This window comes from Pleurodeles waltl, chromosome 9 (assembly GCF_031143425.1).
Source record: "Pleurodeles waltl isolate 20211129_DDA chromosome 9, aPleWal1.hap1.20221129, whole genome shotgun sequence".
Classification (NCBI taxonomy): Eukaryota; Metazoa; Chordata; class Amphibia; order Caudata; family Salamandridae; genus Pleurodeles; species Pleurodeles waltl.
This window is the reverse complement of record NC_090448.1, coordinates 994,269,827-994,287,731: the sequence shown is the minus strand read 5'-3', so window position 1 is coordinate 994,287,731 and position 17,905 is coordinate 994,269,827. Positions and strand designations below refer to the sequence as shown.

General features: G+C 42.8%; 1 protein-coding gene across 12 annotated transcripts in view; it reads right to left on the bottom strand.

Annotated features, from left to right (window-relative positions):
- The window catches only part of KTN1 (kinectin 1), a 653,615-nt gene that overhangs the window by 422,529 nt on the left and 213,181 nt on the right, over positions 1–17,905 (bottom strand). For all 12 annotated transcript variants that reach the window (XM_069208520.1, XM_069208523.1, XM_069208524.1 and 9 more), the window contains exons 12-13: positions 16,638–16,706; positions 1,398–1,435 (exon numbers count right to left, since the gene is read on the bottom strand). In XM_069208520.1, coding sequence (XP_069064621.1) covers positions 1,398–1,435; positions 16,638–16,706 — 107 coding nt within the window. The remainder of the gene's footprint in view (positions 1–1,397; positions 1,436–16,637; positions 16,707–17,905) is intronic.

Below are 17,905 nucleotides of genomic sequence, written 5' to 3'. Positions count from 1 at the left end.
TAGTACTTAACATCATCTGTAAAACTAGTCCTGATTTGTTACTTCACACCCCCTAATATCAAAATTCTCCTGTCGAAAGGAAATTGCCAGAAACCTCCTACTAAAGGTAAAACCATTCAAAGCACCACAGAAAGCCTCAGTATGAGCTCCTGGGAAATCTTGATTCATTCAGTAAATGGTGTTATTAATCAAAAGAAGATGACAAGACAAGTATCACCACAGATCTGTGGTGTGAAAGCAGGTAGAGTATCTAACTGAAATGCCAGGTAAAATGAGATCTTTGCAGGAGAATCAGGACCAGAATTTCTAATCCCTCAGTAATCTCTAATTTCTGAGGTGACTTTAAAAAAAAAACACTTAATTTTCTGCAATCCTGCCTCCAGATGTTCCTGTAACAGTAACTCAGAGGTGGAGGTTTGATTTTAACAGGAGGGATAACTGGGACATCGTAAAGAGGCCCTAAAACTATCCAAATCATTACATAGTTAATCTGCCAAGTCAGGCAGAGGTGATTGGTAGATTTAGGCCCCTTGGAGGATACAGAGCAGATGGACACGTAGTAGCTAAATTTGCAGCAACCAGGGCTTTTTTGAGAATGCTAAAGTGTAGGGAAAATATTGATTCGGAGTACTTGACCCACAACAAGCCTTCATTAAATTTGCAAATATGCATTAAATGTGTAATCAGTCAAAGGCATTCAGAAGGCTATCCACCTATATGATGTGGTGTTTACAGAAATCAAAAAAAAAAAAAATGTAAGAAGTCACTGACACAATTAATGAGGTATTAGATAGTACAACTTAAATACAAGGAAAAACTAGTGTCTTAGTATAACAGTTTCAAGTAACACAGCACATCAAACATTTCATGGCCTTGGTAGCATGTAGAGCCAACACACGTAGATACCAAGTAAGAGCGTCTCCACGAAAAGTGTTTGTATTGTGGGATTTTGACAAGTGTTTTAACAAACTAGTCCTAAGTATTGTGATTGTTGCATTGGCTAAGAAATAATTATTTAAACTGGAAGCAACTGGAGGCAAGACACAGCACCCATAGCAGAGATTTCCTCTTTCCTAATGACTATTAAATCCTGCAACATCACTGCATCCAATAGCAAAAAAATAGAAGGCAGCTGAATTATAAAGGGAAAGGGTAGTCAAACACTAGCCATGTCAGGAAAAAAATTAAACAAGACAATAAAACAAATTAAACAATAACAACAACAACAGCAGCACTATAGAGCATTTTTCACTGACTGAAAAGACTCTTGAAGAAGAGCATAAGGATTTTGTATTTACAATTTTTGCATTTTTCTGAATGTGAATGCACATCCTAAACATATAGAAACAGTCTAAATTCATGACAAGCCTATATAAATTCTAATTCTAATTACTTACGCTTTCTGTAGTTCTTCAACCAAGACAGATGCTGAAGTCTATTGAATAGAGAAAAAACAATTAACTTCAAATTAAATGATATTATCTAATGTGCTTGTGTCTTTCATAAATGTAATTTGGTGATATCCCTAAGGGGATATGCTATGTTCAAGAGACAAGGTGGAAAACAATTATTTCAATAAAATATGTTCTGAGAAACATTCACAATTTACAGAAGAAATATTCTTGCCAGAGCAATATCAAGATGTATTACAATAAAAAGAATAAAAATAGAGCCTGCCTAGTTATCTACTAGTATGCAAAAGATACCTGCCTTAGAAACAACAATACTCTGTTTTTTAGCTTACTTAATACATATTCAACTACACATAAGAGGTAAAAATAAAAAAAAGCAGAGTCATCCTCGATTTCCCTAGATCATGTTTCTTTTCTCCCTTTACTAGGCTGATGTAGAATTGTGAATGTAGAGTGGATGGATGGGCTGTTATTAAAAAGGGAAGACCAGTTGTACTATAACTAAACCTTAGCTAGTAAGAAAAACCTTTAGCATACACAAGTGGTGGATTTGATAGCTGGAAAGAGATGCAAAAGTCAATAATAATATCTCATACTTATGCACATGTCGAAGTGTAAGGGATAAACCAGGTGACCTAAAACAAAAGTTGCCTTCCACACAACAAGCCTGAGTCATCAGAATAGACTTTTGGAAGTAGTGTAGCAATACTTCCTCTGAATACTGCATAGTTCTATTAGTGGTGGTTGGCACATTTTGACGACTACCCATTTTTCCCATTAACATCTGACCCCCACCACTAAAGAACTAGTCTCTTTTGTGTGTGTAAAACAGTATGTTTATAAATGTTTCCTACAAGTATTGCTGGCTTGGGTTCCAGGTTTGTCATACTACTTTTAGCTATCCTGAACAAGGAAAACAGATTTATAATTACAGCTACAGGCAAATACTTAAATAACTAATAGACTTTATAAATGTTTCATACCCCTGAAGTACTTATAATATATACTTATTCAAACCTTTGTCTTTAACACACAAATTATATGTCCTCCTAGAAAACATGATAGAAGGGGCAATAGATGTTTTACAGTCAAATATATATTAAAGAAAGCACTAGGTTGATTTCATTTGCCTGAAGGTTGGGTCTCACTTTCTTTGCAGGATTGTAGGATCATATGTTACAGACCTGACAAAGCCTTTTTTTGGTCAATATAATAAATGCATACTTTATGGATGCGTCCATTTTTCCTGAACATGTGAATGTTCAGTTTCATATCGCTTGGCATTTAACACTAATTTGGAGATAGGATTTTTACATGTGTAGACAGGGGAAATAGAGTAGTAAATGGAGGAAATAATTCTACCTTGTTGACAATACACTACTCCATACAAATTAGGCAGAGAAGCTATTTTGGATATTAAACATACTTGTAAACAGAGCTAAAATTGATGAAAACCTGTCTACAGATTCTTCAGATACTTTAGTGAAATCAAGGACCCAACAGAAGCAGATAGTATACCAAAAGCTTGTAAGGACTAACATTAAGCTTCACGAATTGTGTGCAGAAAAGGTCAAATGTATCAAGGAAAAGATTACCAACATCAAGACTATACACAAATCAGCCATAGTAGAAAGGCTTTGATAAGGCCAAAATGATCTCCGAAATTCAGAGTTTGAGTAACAAGCAGCAATAGTTAAAAATCTGCAGATTAAAATACTACAAAATAAACTCAACTGTCATGACCACCAAAGTACTGGCAATGTGACTGACATCTGCAACATCTTTGCCTACCTGCACAGTTTACAATAATTATTCTGGGGGAAAAATGTGTTACTTACCTATAACTCTTGTTCTCCAGTATAGGAATCTTTCATAGATTCACATGTTGAATCATCTGTCATCAAGATGGGAGTCCCACGGTATATTCTAAAGCCGTGGAAGTAATTCTAATAGCTTACAATGACAAAAGACATTGATTTTAATAGCTTATTCACATCATTTGAAAAGCACCAAACTACAGCCAATCAGGTCACAGCACCCTTCAGAATTTTCCCAGCAGACACATCTTCCCTTAGATTGTGGAAGCACTATTGAGAACAAACATGTAGCAAGAAGGAGAGCCTCTAAGGGGATGAATATGGGTAGCATGTGAATCTATGAAAGATTCCAATACTGGAGAACAAGAGTTACAGGTAACTAACACATTTTTTCCACCAGTATTGGAGTATCTTTTATAGATTCACATCCTTGAATCAGAGTAACAAGCAGTTTTAAAACATCGTATAGAAATATATTGTGCAAATAAAAGCAGATGGTGGGTAAGGATAAGTTACTTACCTGTAAATCCTAGTTATCTTCCAGGGGTATCCTCATCAAAGTCATAAACATTGAATATTCCCGCCCTTGTGCGGGGACACCGGAGCATATATCAAATATACACATATTATACATGTGTAATAAATAATCATGCAGGCTATCATGTTAAAAACAGGCTAAAAATGCTTTATTTCTATGAAGTTTTTTTTTTTTTTTTTTTTTTAATATTAAATACTACAATAGAGCATAAATATGTGCCCAAGCTCCTAAAACTAGGATTAGTGAAGTGAGCAGTAGCAAACTCTAGAGAAGAAATAGAAAAAACTGCATTGAAAAACACTGAAGCATTCTTAGCCAATAGGCTGCATGCAGGTTAACACAGGAGAACCATAAAAACTTTGGCACCGTGCCTTTAAGACCCTGAGCACCTCCAGTATCCCACCATGCCTCAGGGGTGAAGGAAAGGTGACAGTTGGTTCACAGTTAGGTCAGTTCTTTTTACGGTGACAATTTTCATAACGGATTCAAAACACAGTCTGTCCTGCACTTCTAGGAGACGTGCGTCCGGGGAGGAGGGTGGGTTGTTTATGACTTTGATGAGGATACCCCTGGAAGAGAACTAGGATTTACAGGTAAGTAACTTATCCTTCTCTTCCAGGGGATCCTCATCAATAGTCATAAACATTGAATAGATTAGCAAGCCCATCCCTAAACCCAGCGGACTGTCCGATAGAAGTGCAGGAATAGATAGGTATTACGCAAATAGATTTCTTAGAGAGGCCTGCCCCACTTGGGCATCCGCTCTTGCATCTGAGTCTAAACAATAATGTCTTGTAAACGTATGGACAGACTTCCATGTAGCAGCCTTACAAATCTCAGATATTGGAACATTGTTAAGGAGAGCAGCAGTAGCCGCTTTACCCCTTGTGGAATGCGCTTTAGGCCGCGCAAGCAATTGTCTATTGGCTAGCTGATAAGTATTAACAATGCAAGAAACTATCCATCTTGATATTGTACGTTTAGATGCTGCCTCTCCTGTCCTTAAATGACCATAGTTTACAAACAAACGGTTAGAGTGTCTAATCGACTTCGTCTTGTCCAGATAAAATTTTAGCACTCTTTTCAAGTCTAATGAGTGCAATGCTTTCTCTGCCGGAGTCTCCGGATTGGGAAAGAACGTCGGTAAAGTTATGGTCTGATTAATATGGAATTCTGACACCACCTTCGGAAGGAAAGATGGGTGAGTTCGTAGAACCACTCTATTGTCATGAAAAACCGTGTACGGTTGTTTTGCAGACAAGGCCTGGATTTCACTGACCCTCCTCGCTGAAGTAATAGCCACTAGAAAAGCCGCCTTCCACGTAAGGTGTTGTAAAGAGGCCTTATGGATAGGCTCGAAAGGAGGGACCATAAGTTTTGCCAGGACTATTTTCAGTTCCCACGGAGGAGAAGGCCTCCGAATTGGCGGAAAAACTTTCTTCAAACCTTCTAAGAAATCCTTGACTACAGGTTTTGTAAAGAAGGATTCCTGAGAAGGCGATTTGCGATAGGCAGTAATAGCAGACAAATGTACCTTAATAGATGATACCTGCAGACCGGACTTCGCTAGATGAAGCAAATAGGATAGTATGACATCCTCCTGCGCCCGTATGGGATTATGACCTTGCTGACAGCACCATATGTAGAATCTCTTCCACTTAAAAGCGTAGGAACGCCGCGTGGAAGGTCGTTTGGACTCTTTCAAGATGCTCATGCACTCCTGTGAGAGCCCTAGGTGCCCATACTGCAGGAATTCAGGAGCCATGCTGTTAAGCTCAGAGAGGGTAGGTTGGGATGTAGAATCCTGCCCTCCATTCTGCTCAGAAGATCCGGTCTGCACGGCAGCCTCCTGTGAGGTTCTTCCGACAGGTTGAGGAGGTCCGTGTACCAGAATTGTCGGGGCCATTGCGGCGCTATAAGAATCATTCTGGTCCTGGATCTGTAAAGTTTGCTGATCACTGCCGGAATGAGGGGAATCGTCGGAAAGGCGGAAAGAAATATCCCTGACCAGTTGATCAACAGGGCATTCCCTCGAGATCCCGGACGGTAGAACCTGGATGCGAAGTCTGGGCATTTCTTGTTTACTTCGTCTGCGAAGAGGTCAAGTTGAGGCCGACCCCATTGCGCGAAGATGTATTCTGCGACTTCGCCGTGCAGGACCCAATCATGAACGTCCTCCAGGTGTTTGCTTAGAAAGTCTGCTTCCACGTTCTGCTGACCTGGCAGGTGAACTGCTGTAATTGACATTCCTCTGGCCAGGAGCCAATGGCATATCGCTTGGGACTCTCGCGATAGGGGTAGGGACCTCGTTCCCCCATGTTTGTTCAAGTAATACATCGTGGTTGTATTGTCCGTCTGTATCAAGAGAGTTTTCCCCTGAATTAGCGGTATGAAAGACTTGAGAGCGAGATGGACCGCTCTGAGTTCTAGCAGATTGATGTGGTACTGCTTTTCCTTATCTGACCACAGACCCTGCGCTTGAAAAGGACCCAGATGAGCCCCCCATCCCTGAAGAGATGCATCCGTTACTAGGGTGTCGGATGGAAGCACCTGGTGAAACGGAGCACCCACTGACAGGTGAGGTCTGTGCATCCACCATCTCAATGACTGAAGTGCTACCTCCGGTAGCCGCACGGTGTCCTCCCAGCGACCTGTTCTTTGGCTCCAGTTGGTCTCCAATGCCTCTTGGAGGGGTCTCATGTGGAGTCTGGCATTTGGGACAATAAAAATGCACGATGCCATGGAGCCTAGTAGTGATGTCACCTGACGTGCGTAGGTGCGCTGGTTCTCAACAAGTCCTGGCACTTCTTGTTTATTGAGGATAGTCGTTCCTCCGAAGGATACACTTTTTGTATTTCTGTGTTTATGATAGCTCCTAGGTAGTGAAGATTCTGCGTTGGAGTCAAGGTTGACTTCTGGTAATTGACCTGAAGACCTAGGGCTTCGCAAACTCTTAGTACAATGTCCCGATGGCTTCTCGCCTGCTCCGGAGAAGAAGCCTTTAGTAGCCAGTCGTCTAGGTATGGATATATGTATATCCTTTGTCTTCGGAGATGCGCCGCCACCACTGCCATACATTTCGAGAAAACTCTTGGGGCAGATTTCAGGCCAAAGGGTAGAACTCTGAACTGGTAATGCTGTAACGCTACTCGGAAGCGCAGGAATTTCCGATGCTTTGGAGCTATTGGGATGTGAAAGTACGCATCCTGCAGGTCGATGGAGCACATCCAGTCTCCCTGATGCAGTTGAGGGAAAATCTGGTGAAGCGCTAGCATTCTGAACCTCTGCTTCCTTATGTATTTGTTCAGCAGCCGTAGATCCAGAATTGGCCTGAAAACGCCCTCTCGACCCTTCTTTGCCACTAGAAAGTAACGGGAGTAGAACCCCTGTCCTCTTTGTGCAGGTGGAACCTTTTCTATGGCGTTCTTTCTCAGGAGGGCGAGAGCCTCCCTGCGTAGCAAGCTGAGATGAGATGGATTGTCTTTGGTTGGTGGCAAGCGTGGTGGAGGCTGTTTGAAAAGAAGAGAATAGCCATGTTCGACAATATTGAGCACCCATTTGTCTCTTGTGATAGAGTGCCACTCGTGAAGATAAGCCGTAATACTTCCCCCCACCGGAGTGGTGTACAGTGTCGAGGGAAGCGAGATTTCATTGCTTGGTGGGTGCTTTCGGAGTGGACTGTTGAGGTCTGCTTGACCCTCGCTCCCTTGTGTTTCTTCGTTGAAAAAGAGGGCGTCCCTGTCGCTGCTGTGACCTTTGCGACCAATGAGGGGTTTGAACCCTCTGCTGGAAAGGGCGCCTATCATACGGCCTGTACCTCCGCCTGAAATCTTTCTTTCTTTCGAGGCCCACCGCCTTCAAGGTATCCACCTCGGTCTTCATGCGGGCCATCTCTTCATCTGCATGGGCACCGAATAGAGAGTTCCCGGCAAATGGGAGATTCAGGATGCGTTGTTGTGCTTCCTGTTTCAAGCCTGTGAGCCTCAGCCAGGAAGATCTCCTCGCACAGATACCATGTGCGTACCCATGAGCAGCCAAATCCGCCCCATCCGCTGCCGCGCTGATAACCTGGTTGGATACCAGGCATCCTTCTTGTAGTATCTCCTGGAAATCTTGCCTGTCTTCTCTGGGCAATTTTTCTGTAAATCTACTGAGGGAATCCCACAGAGAACGATCGTACCTGCCCAGGAGCGCAGACGCACTGGAGACCTTCATTGCTGAAGCCGCCGTCCCGCATATCTTTCTCCCTAGAGAGTCTAAATGCCTGCTCTCTTTATCCGGGGGTACCGTGGATGAAGAAGCCACCGAGTGGGTCTTTCGGGCGGGAGCTATGATCACAGAGTCCGGTGGCGGATCTTTTCTAAGGAATAAAGGGTCTTGTTCTGGAGCCTTGTATTTCTTGAGAATCCTAGCCAGGGCAGACTTAAGCGAGGCTGGGGCCAGAAAAGTGTCCATAGTTGGCTGCAGCAAGCCAGGCACCAGAGGCAGCAACTTTTTCGACGCTGATCTCTGTTGTAGAGTCTCAAAGATGATCGATGAGGAGGTAGATGGTTCTGGAACTTCTATGTTGAGTTTCTGCGCTCCTCTTAGCAGCACCTCGTTGAATGTGGTAATATCATCCACCGGTGAGACTCTAGCAGGTGGTGAATCTGTAAGGGTGGGTGAGTAACGCCCGACAGAAGAACCTGATGAAGACCAAGAGGGTGATCTTCTTCTTGACCGCGACCTGGATCTCCGTTGAGAGCGAGATCTGCTGCGAGACGCTGTAGCAGAGCGTCTAGGCCTCGCGGTCGGTTGGCGAGGAGCTGAACGAGCCCGTTCTGCCCTGGCTGTCGGTGATGGCGTTCTTGGCAGGGAGGCAGTAGGTGAATACATTCGCGAATACTGCGAATCTGGGGATGCCGCTGGTCTGTTGAGGCTCTCCAGCCATCTCGGAGATAGATTGATGGGCGAGACATGCCCAGATGATGCCGCTCTAGACCGAGAAGAGCCATCGGTATGGAGACCACTGGAGATGGTGCCTTGTCTGGCGTGGGGCGATGTTCTGCTCCCTGTGGGACAGGTAAAACCTGCCTCGACGTCGATGGCTGTTTCGACGTCGAGGGGCGCCCAGCCGTTTTTTCCTGTCTCACCGTTGAGTGCCTCGACGTCGAACGACGTTCCTTGGACCTCGACCTGCTCGCCATCGTGTGCCTCGACGTGGAGTGATGGGAGGTTGACGGCGGATGTTTCTCGTGCCGTCGTGGCGATGACGACGCTGTGTGTCCTGACGTCGGGGGGCGCACAGCCTTTGGCGGCGACCGGGCACGCCGGCGATGGCTCGACGTCGATCGGCGGGCTGCCGTCGACGGAGACCTGCCCCTATGTTCCCTCGTCGCCGTTCCCTTCGACGTCGGGTGTGTCGCCGTCGACGGCGATCTATGCCGGTGAGACGGTGGTAGCGACGACGTCGACGGTGAACAAACAGGTACTTTCCTACCTGTCGACGTCGACCGGGCCATTCTCTCCTGAGAATGGCCTTCTGGATGTCTGGGAAGTGAGGAGGACGATGTTCTTTTCCTCTCCTGAAGCCCATGAAGCCGGATCTTCTCTCTGTCTTTCAGAGTCCTCCTAGACATGTTCTTGCAGTACTTACAAGTGTCAGGGCAGTGACTCTGAGGCAGGCACACTATGCACAGAGAGTGGGGATCTGACTGGGCCTTCTTCTTCCCACAAGCAGGGCATTTGACAAAAAGAGAAGGCATTTTTCGGTCAGAAAAAACCTTCCTAGCTCAGACAAAGATGTTATTTGTCGAGTGAAAAATGAAAAAACGCTTTTTAAAATAATTTTTCTGAGAAAAACTCAGAAAAACTGAGAGCTCAATGCTCCAGGATCCTCTCAGAAGAAGCCGGAAAAAAGAACTGACCTAACTGTGAACCAACTGTCACCTTTCCTTCACCCCTGAGGCATGGTGGGATACTGGAGGTGCTCAGGGTCTTAAAGGCACGGTGCCAAAGTTTTTATGGTTCTCCTGTGTTAACCTGCATGCAGCCTATTGGCTAAGAATGCTTCAGTGTTTTTCAATGCAGTTTTTTCTATTTCTTCTCTAGAGTTTGCTACTGCTCACTTCACTAATCCTAGTTTTAGGAGCTTGGGCACATATTTATGCTCTATTGTAGTATTTAATATAAAAAAAATTTAAAAAAAATCATAGAAATAAAGCATTTTTAGCCTGTTTTTAACATGATAGCCTGCATGATTATTTATTACACATGTATAATATGTGTATATTTGATATATGCTCCGGGGTCCCCGCACAAGGGCGGGAATATTCAATGTTTATGACTATTGATGATGATCCCCTGGAAGAGAAAAATTATACACTTGAGAACATGAGGTTCACCTTATTGGATTGATGTCGAAGTACTGCTTGACCCAGATATAGATCATTGCGGGGATACGCATCTAGACAGTAATGCAGCATGAAAGTATGTTTGCTTTTTCAAGTAGCAGCCCGGCAGATACTGTCAATCAAAACACAAGCAAACAAGCCGCTGTCATCGATATTGCTCTAGTGGAATGTGCTTTGACCTTAGAATGAAGGGGCCTGCCAGCCTTCAAGTGGCAGAACTGTATTGCTGATCCAATCCATCGTGCAATGGTGACTTTTGTTACCGGACTTCGCTTATTACCGTTACCATATGTTACAAACAACTGGTCCGAAATGTGACAATCTTTTGTACACTGTATATAGAACTTTAAGAATCTTTTTACACCAAGAGTATGCAAAGTTCTTTCTGCAGGTCTGGGGGAAAAGTTCGTAGAACAACAGGTTCATTAAGATGGAATTCTGTTGGCACCTTAGGTATGAATCCAGGATTAGGTTGAAGAATAACCTTATTATCTTTGAACTGCAGAAAAGGTTCTTTAATTGTGAAGGCCCGCAGCCCACTTAATCTTCTTGTTGAAGTTAAAGCTAAAAGTAAGGCAATTTTCCATGTCAAGAATTGAAGATCAGTCTTGTGTAGAATCAGCATTTTTTGTTGTCCTTGTTGCAAAAAGATACAGAGCGGGCATCCCTCATCTTTGGGGAAATTGTGTTGAGGATAGTTTGCTTTAGCTCCCATTCGTGACATGTTTGATTTAGTCCGCTTAAATTGTTCCTCTCTGATACGGATTTGATGAGCTAATGCCCATTTCCACATGCACGGGGATTCCTGTGAGAGGGCTTGAGATTTTGTACCTTCTTGTTTGTAATGGATGGACATTGATTAATCAGTTCTGATCAACACCGATGAACCCTGTATTCTGGAAAAGAAGGCTTGAAGAGCAAGGAAAGCCTTCTGAGTTCTAAAAAAAATTATGCAGCTTTTCGACTGTTGTAAACTCCATTTTCTCTGTATTTGAAGATCCTGTAAGTGACTCCACAGCCGTCCAAAGAAGTGTCTGTTATGTCATACTCCACGATTGGGGAGATGAAAGACATTCCCAATGCCAGATTGTCTTGATCTATCCACCAAGGGAGAGCTCTTTTCATCACTGGTGTAACATGAATGATGTTGAACGAGCCATCCACTTGCAGCCATTGTGCATTCAGTTCCTTTTGGAAAGGTCTCATCTGCAGACGAGCGTTTGGGACAAGAAAGATGGCTGAAGACATCATGCCCAGTAGGGCATTGAGATGACGAACTGAAGTGGACTGTCTTTTTAAAAGATCACTGGCTAGTGCCAATATCTTTCTTTTACTGTCTGCGGACAAGAATGCTTTGTCTTGTAGTGTGTCTAATGTTGCTACCAGAAAAGTGATCCTCGAGGAGGGGGAGATGATTGATGTTTGAAAGTTCACTGAGTCCCAATCTTTGAAATGTCTGAAGGCAAGCTGATGTGTCCACATTTGCTTGGTGAAAAGATGGTGCTTTTATCAGCCAGTCGTCGAGCTAAGGAAAAACTTGAAAGCCCTTGTGACATAGGAAACCTGCTACTGGGGCGAAACATTTTATAAATATTCGTGGTGCGGACCGGAGACCAAACGGGAGCACCTTGAACTGGTAATGAGTGCCGACTTCTGTGGACTTTAGAAACTAACGATGCCTGGGATGTATGGTAATATAGAAGTAAGCATCTTGAAGATCGAAGGTTGTTATGAAATCTCAGTGACTGGAAAGACTGAGAATCTCCTGGAGAGTAATTATTCGAAAAGTTTGCTTTTTGGAGGTACTGGTTAGGTTTTATGAGATCTAGAATGGGGCACAATTTGATTTCTTGGGGATCTGGGAAAAAAAACAAGATTAGAACCCTTTCCTCGCTGTGAAGATGGAATCTTTTCTATTATGCCTTTGGCCAACAGAGCCAATGCTTCCTTGCCAAGAAGATTGAGGTGGGAAGGCAAGGAGTGTGTTGGTGGTGTATGTGGCGGAGAATTTCAGTGAACTTCAGGGTGTGCAAGCATGTGATGAGCTCTTGGACCAATCTGTCTGTTGTGATCTTTTCCCACTGGGTTTTGTAGCTTGAAATTCTGACTCTGCTCCGTAGAGGCTGTAACCAGCACTGAAAGGTTGTCATTGCTTCCTGGTGTTATTTCTGGTCAAAGTGGTTTTCTTTCTCCTAGGCTGTTCGGAGTAAGCCGTTGATTGTGGCGTTCAGTAGGTCTGACCTTGTTGAAAACCTGGTCGGAAGGGCTGTTGGAAGGAGGAATACGGCTGATATGTTCCACGTCCCTGTCCTCCCTGAATGGGTGTCTTTAAATATTGGAGGGTTCCTAGTGATCTTGCTGTTTCTGTGTCAGACTTGATAGCGAGCAATGCATCATTGATGTGCTTACCAAATAAAGCCTTGCCATCGTGAGGAATGTCTGAAATTTTTGTTTGCAATTCTGGGCGAAATGTAGTAGCTTTTAACCAGCCCTGTCATCTGAGATCTGCTGATTTTGCTAATTGCTGGAAGCCAATAGAGGCAATATCCATTGCACAATCGATTTCAAATGCTGACCCTCCTGCAAAATCTTTCTTGCCTCCACTTTTTTGTCCACTGGTAAAAATTCCAAGTATGTGGCGATGTCCGACCACATCTGGCGATCGTATCTGCAAAGAATTCCCTGGGAACTAGCTGCTCGGACCGAGGTGGCTACTATAGTGGAGAATATTTTTCAAATATAATCCAGTCGTCGATCTTCCTTGTCAGGAGTGGTTTTCTGAGTGTATGGATTTGTTGATCAGTGTTGCGGCACATGTGAAATTACCGAATCCGGTTTTGGATGTCCTATAAAGCAAGCTGATGATCCTTTTGGTGCCCTACATATCTTGTAGATATAATGTACCATCTCTGCTACCGCAGCCTTCATCTTCATTATTTTAAGCCCCTCCTCCCATGTATATTCTATAATAGGAATTGCTCGTACTGACTTAGTCGCCTGTTCGTTAAAATCGTAAAGGAAGCAATCCTATTGCTTTATTGTTATTGGTAAGTGAAAACGTGTTGCCGCTCTTTCCATGGGAGTGTGAAATCCGCCAATATCTTCATGAGGGGATCAATTGGCTGTGGTGCTGGAGGGGAAGGCGTTAGAATTAGAGACTCATCCCACTCATTTGTTACAGATTGTGTGTCACAAATCTTACCTTCTTCTCAGTCTTCATAATCCTGAAAGATGTCAGGTCATCCCGAGGAGGCACAGCAATAAGCAGTCTTGGTGTCATCAACTGAGTAGGTGGCGGCACTGACCGTGGTGAGCGTTATGCGGGAGGAGGATGTTCAGAGGCGGAATGTACTCCTGCTGGTGTTGGGAAACATCTATAGTAATCATGATGCATACCCTGCAGGTCTTGAACTAGGGTTGCTGAAACCTGGATCATATCCTGTGATAAAAAGTATTGTTGAGACTGATCTATAGGCTGATGTAGCTGAATACCATATTGATGGCCTTAATACACAGGCTCATAGTACTTCCCTTCATCATCTTCGTGGTATTTTACAAGCAGCTCTGATTGGCTGTACCAAAGGGACCTTGATCCTCTTCATGCAAATTATCATCTAGCAGGTTGCTAGGTGGAAAAGGAGACACCTTGATAGGCGAGGTAAGCTCTGGGCACAGTGTCAAAGGTGTAGACTGCAGCCTCTCTGACAGTGTCATAGATGGGGGTTGTGGAGACAGATTTGCATGCGTTGATCTTTGAAAAAAATCACTTCCTCCTCTAATTGCAAAGATGTTGGTCTTGTTGACGGTGTCGTCATCGGTAGGACAGCTGATGTGGGTTTCATTTGCTTCATCAATGATGCACTCATTGACTATGTGGTTCTTATCAATGACACGGACTTCATCAACGTCATGTCCGTCATCAACAGTACTGTCATTGGTGACAAGATTGTGGTCGTCGTTATAGTTGTCAATGACCCAGTAGTCATCGGCGAGCTAGTACTGTCATACCAGCTTTTGCCTCGTGAGAGGAGCCTTTAGACGCCCAATGGTGCATCTTTTTGAAGGCCTTTTTTTGTCTTTGAGGTGACCCATGTTTTGATTTCGCTCTCTAAGTTTTTGTTTGAAAGGTGACAACAGTCCCTACTCTCCTCTTCAAACATGCTTTTGGAGCAGCAGCAAAAAAAAGTCAGTCTCGATCTTTAAGTGTTTTGGGCGCTGGGTAAAGGCAATTCTGTATGCGGATCTTCTGAATGCAGCCTCTTCTCATCACAGGTCCCACAAGGTCGGAATAATACTTTTTTTTTTAATGACTTCTAACATACTGGAACACAGCTTGAAGTACTTTAATAGAAACTCTAAGGAAAACTGAGCAGACCTCAAGAAGACTCCCTTTCACATGCTGTGCAGTAGAAAATCTGAGGGAAGATGCCTCTGCTGGGAGTGTTCTAAAGGGTGCTGTTACCTGACTGCCTGTAGTTTGGTTCTTTTAAATGATGTGAATAAGCTATTAAATTCAATGTCTTTTGCCATTGTATAGTATTATAATTGCTTCCACTGCTTTAGAATATACTGTGAAACTCCCATATCGACGGCAGGAATGATTCAAGCATATGAATCTATGAATACTGTAATACTGAAGAAGTTTACATTATGCACTCCAGTGAAAGACTTCAAAATATTTGGGTAAGCTCTAGTGTCATCCAGAGCAGATGATGGAATCTGGCCTGTGCCAGTCAACACATGACACACAATACACTGGATAAATTAATGTATACTGCAGAAGCTGTTTCAAGGGATAGTTGCACCTTGTATCACCAAGACAAAAGTAAAAGGGCAGTGCATTCCTATGTGAAGAAAGGAATTGCAAATTACAACAAAAATGGGTTCTGCCTAATCTCCATTGACATCAAACCAGGCATGTATTTAAACCAGAGAGATGGATCCCATCAGACAACGTTTGTCAAATATCTGGGGCGGGACTACATGAAATGCTGTATAAACAGCAAGAGTGCGACTTAGGTCTTTAGTGGCACAGTGTTTATGTTCCATAGTGGATTACTGCATACATTATATGGTATACAAAGGATGAGAGGTTATGCTGCTGGGAAAGTCTTCACTGTGACTAATCATCATAGCACTAGGACTCCAGTATATGATTACCTCTGTTCTCTTATTCAACTGACTCTTAAATCTCAAATCATGAAAGTTGCCTGGTCCTGAGGTAGTGTCTATTCATTTACCCTTCTTTATCTCCTTGCCCTAAAGGTCCAAAATAAAGCTCTCGTACTCTTGTTTTGAGCAGGAATGTCAATTGAAAAATCGTCACTTAAAGCACTCACTGCCCTAATAAGCACTCCATTGTGGTAAGCAGCCCTGCTCTGCCCATTGTGGCCCCCAGGTGTTTAGTGACAGTTACACAGAACCCATTTTGTGGACATTTCCCAGACATATGATAAAACACCTTATCTGACTGGGAGCATCTAGGGCATACACAAGGAACATAATGGACACTTTAAGGCAAAACTGCAGAATGCAAATCTAGCCTGGGTTTGATATTTCATTCCCTGTCTCTGCATCCCATCTCATTTTTATACTGGCTTATCCTGTTTTGCCATTTTAATCAATGCTTTATAGAACCAGGGTACCCTGCTGCATCCCATTGTGTAAGTAATAGTAAAACCTTGTGGGTCAGAGGTGCAATGGTAAGGTTACACCATTTCTCTCAGATTGTTTTCTTAGTTTTTGGGAAGAAGGAATTGGCCCTTGGAAGATTCCATACTACACAAGGCACGAACTGTAAGCCATTTTCTTCTATTGAAGGTCTCTCACTTTGGAGACTGATATTAAATATGTTATGTTATTGTTAAGTAGCAGTCACTCGCTTTAATGTTAGTCTGGATGAATGCACCCACTGGCCTTGAGCATGGAGCAGAATCTCTATAAAGCTACAGAAATGATAAAAGAAAGAGTTCAATATTAAATATGGACACACTTGCCCGTGTGTTGCAGAAACTAAAATACACCCGTAATAACATTACTAAATTTAAAAATAGGAAAAAGTCCTCTTTAAGAATTCCAGTAGCAGCTGGATTATTTATAGCAGGCTCACAGATAATAAAAGGTAAATGAATACACTGGATAATTAATTGACACTAATTAAGGCCTTAAAAAAGAATCAATCTAAGGAGGAGCATTTTGGAATCATAGTTGCTATTTGCCAAGTGCATCCCCATTTAGGACTTTGGATGACTCTGCATTCAAATCGAGTCTCCACCTTCCTCCCATCTTCCAGCCCTACACACTTACAGGCCTTAACACTTTCCTTAAAAAAAAAAAAAAAGTTAACAAAAGTGAAACTGGAAGTATAAAACACAGGAAAGGTGAAATCAAAAAACAAGTACAAAACATTCAGAAAAAACGTATATAGGACATTTAGTTTACAAGTTTTAGAGGTTAAACGTCTACACCAGCTCTGTACCTGGGCTGACATTTGTGCATGAAACTTTTGAATCTGAGTTTGCAAGGCATCATTCTGTTCCATTAGCTCCTTGGGTATAGAAAAATAACATGAAAGAGAAAACAAGAGGCAAACATCAAAATGAGTACATGCAAACATACCTACTTACAGTATAAAAAGACATGATATGCAACTGCATGATAACAATCAAAAAAAAAGTTGTCAAATCTTTCATATACATACCAAAGTGGTATATGATGTGGAGGAGTCCCACTGGAAAAAAGTGCACACCCACACACACATGCGCACACACATGTACGGGCACACACAAGGGCACACACACACAAACACATGCACGCACACACACACGCTGAGGGCATGCTATCCTTTTTTTCTTCTATACACCGCTCTTGATACTTTTATCAGAATATCATCTCTTCCCTGTGAGCCTAAAGGCTTCCCATGTGGACACCTCATCCCTCCACCAACATACCCATTACAATGAGTTGTAACAAAGGAGATTCCTGGAAAGACTAATTTCATGTACCTGCACTGTAATGGTAGCAGCTGTAGAGAGTTCAACTACATCTATTATTCCTATCTTCTGTTTTCGCAGACCAATGCTCATCTAAAAAAAAAAATCTAGGACAGGCCACATATGAAGTCTGGTAACCGGTACTATGAAAAAGCAGAAAGACATATTCTAGGTGAAACTAGGAGAATTGACTCCAGGATATGACATTTGCTTATGTAAGTTGATAATTTGTCCCCCGAAGGAAACCCTTTTGAGAGTCTTGAGTATCGATGCCAAGTGCTGGATGACTTAAAAAGGTTGGAGGATCTAAGACGCTATACTGGTTTGTAGAAACAGGTCCTTAAATGGACTTACAACCATCTGCAGGTTCTGTAGCAATTCATTAGCCAAGCTAGTCTTAGAGCAATCAGTGATCTAGTCTTGCACTGTGATATCTGTCCAGAACTTGGGCAATGCCAGTGGGACAATCTTCAGTCCAATAATAATTCCTAATTTAGTAAATAATCAAGCTGTTTTTTCTTTTGGGTAATCTATATATGAGAGAATGCGATAAGCAACCACACCTAGACTGAATATCTCAAAACGAAAATAAAATAAACTAGTGGAATCTCGATCCTCCAAAATTTCCAATTAAACTCACCATTTTGAGATCTAAAAGACTATAAATTCAGTGGAGAAAATCTCTTCGGGAGTTACCCAAAGTATATTTCACAAAACTGGGGAACAGTTTTGAGGCACCTATGATCCAAGTAGC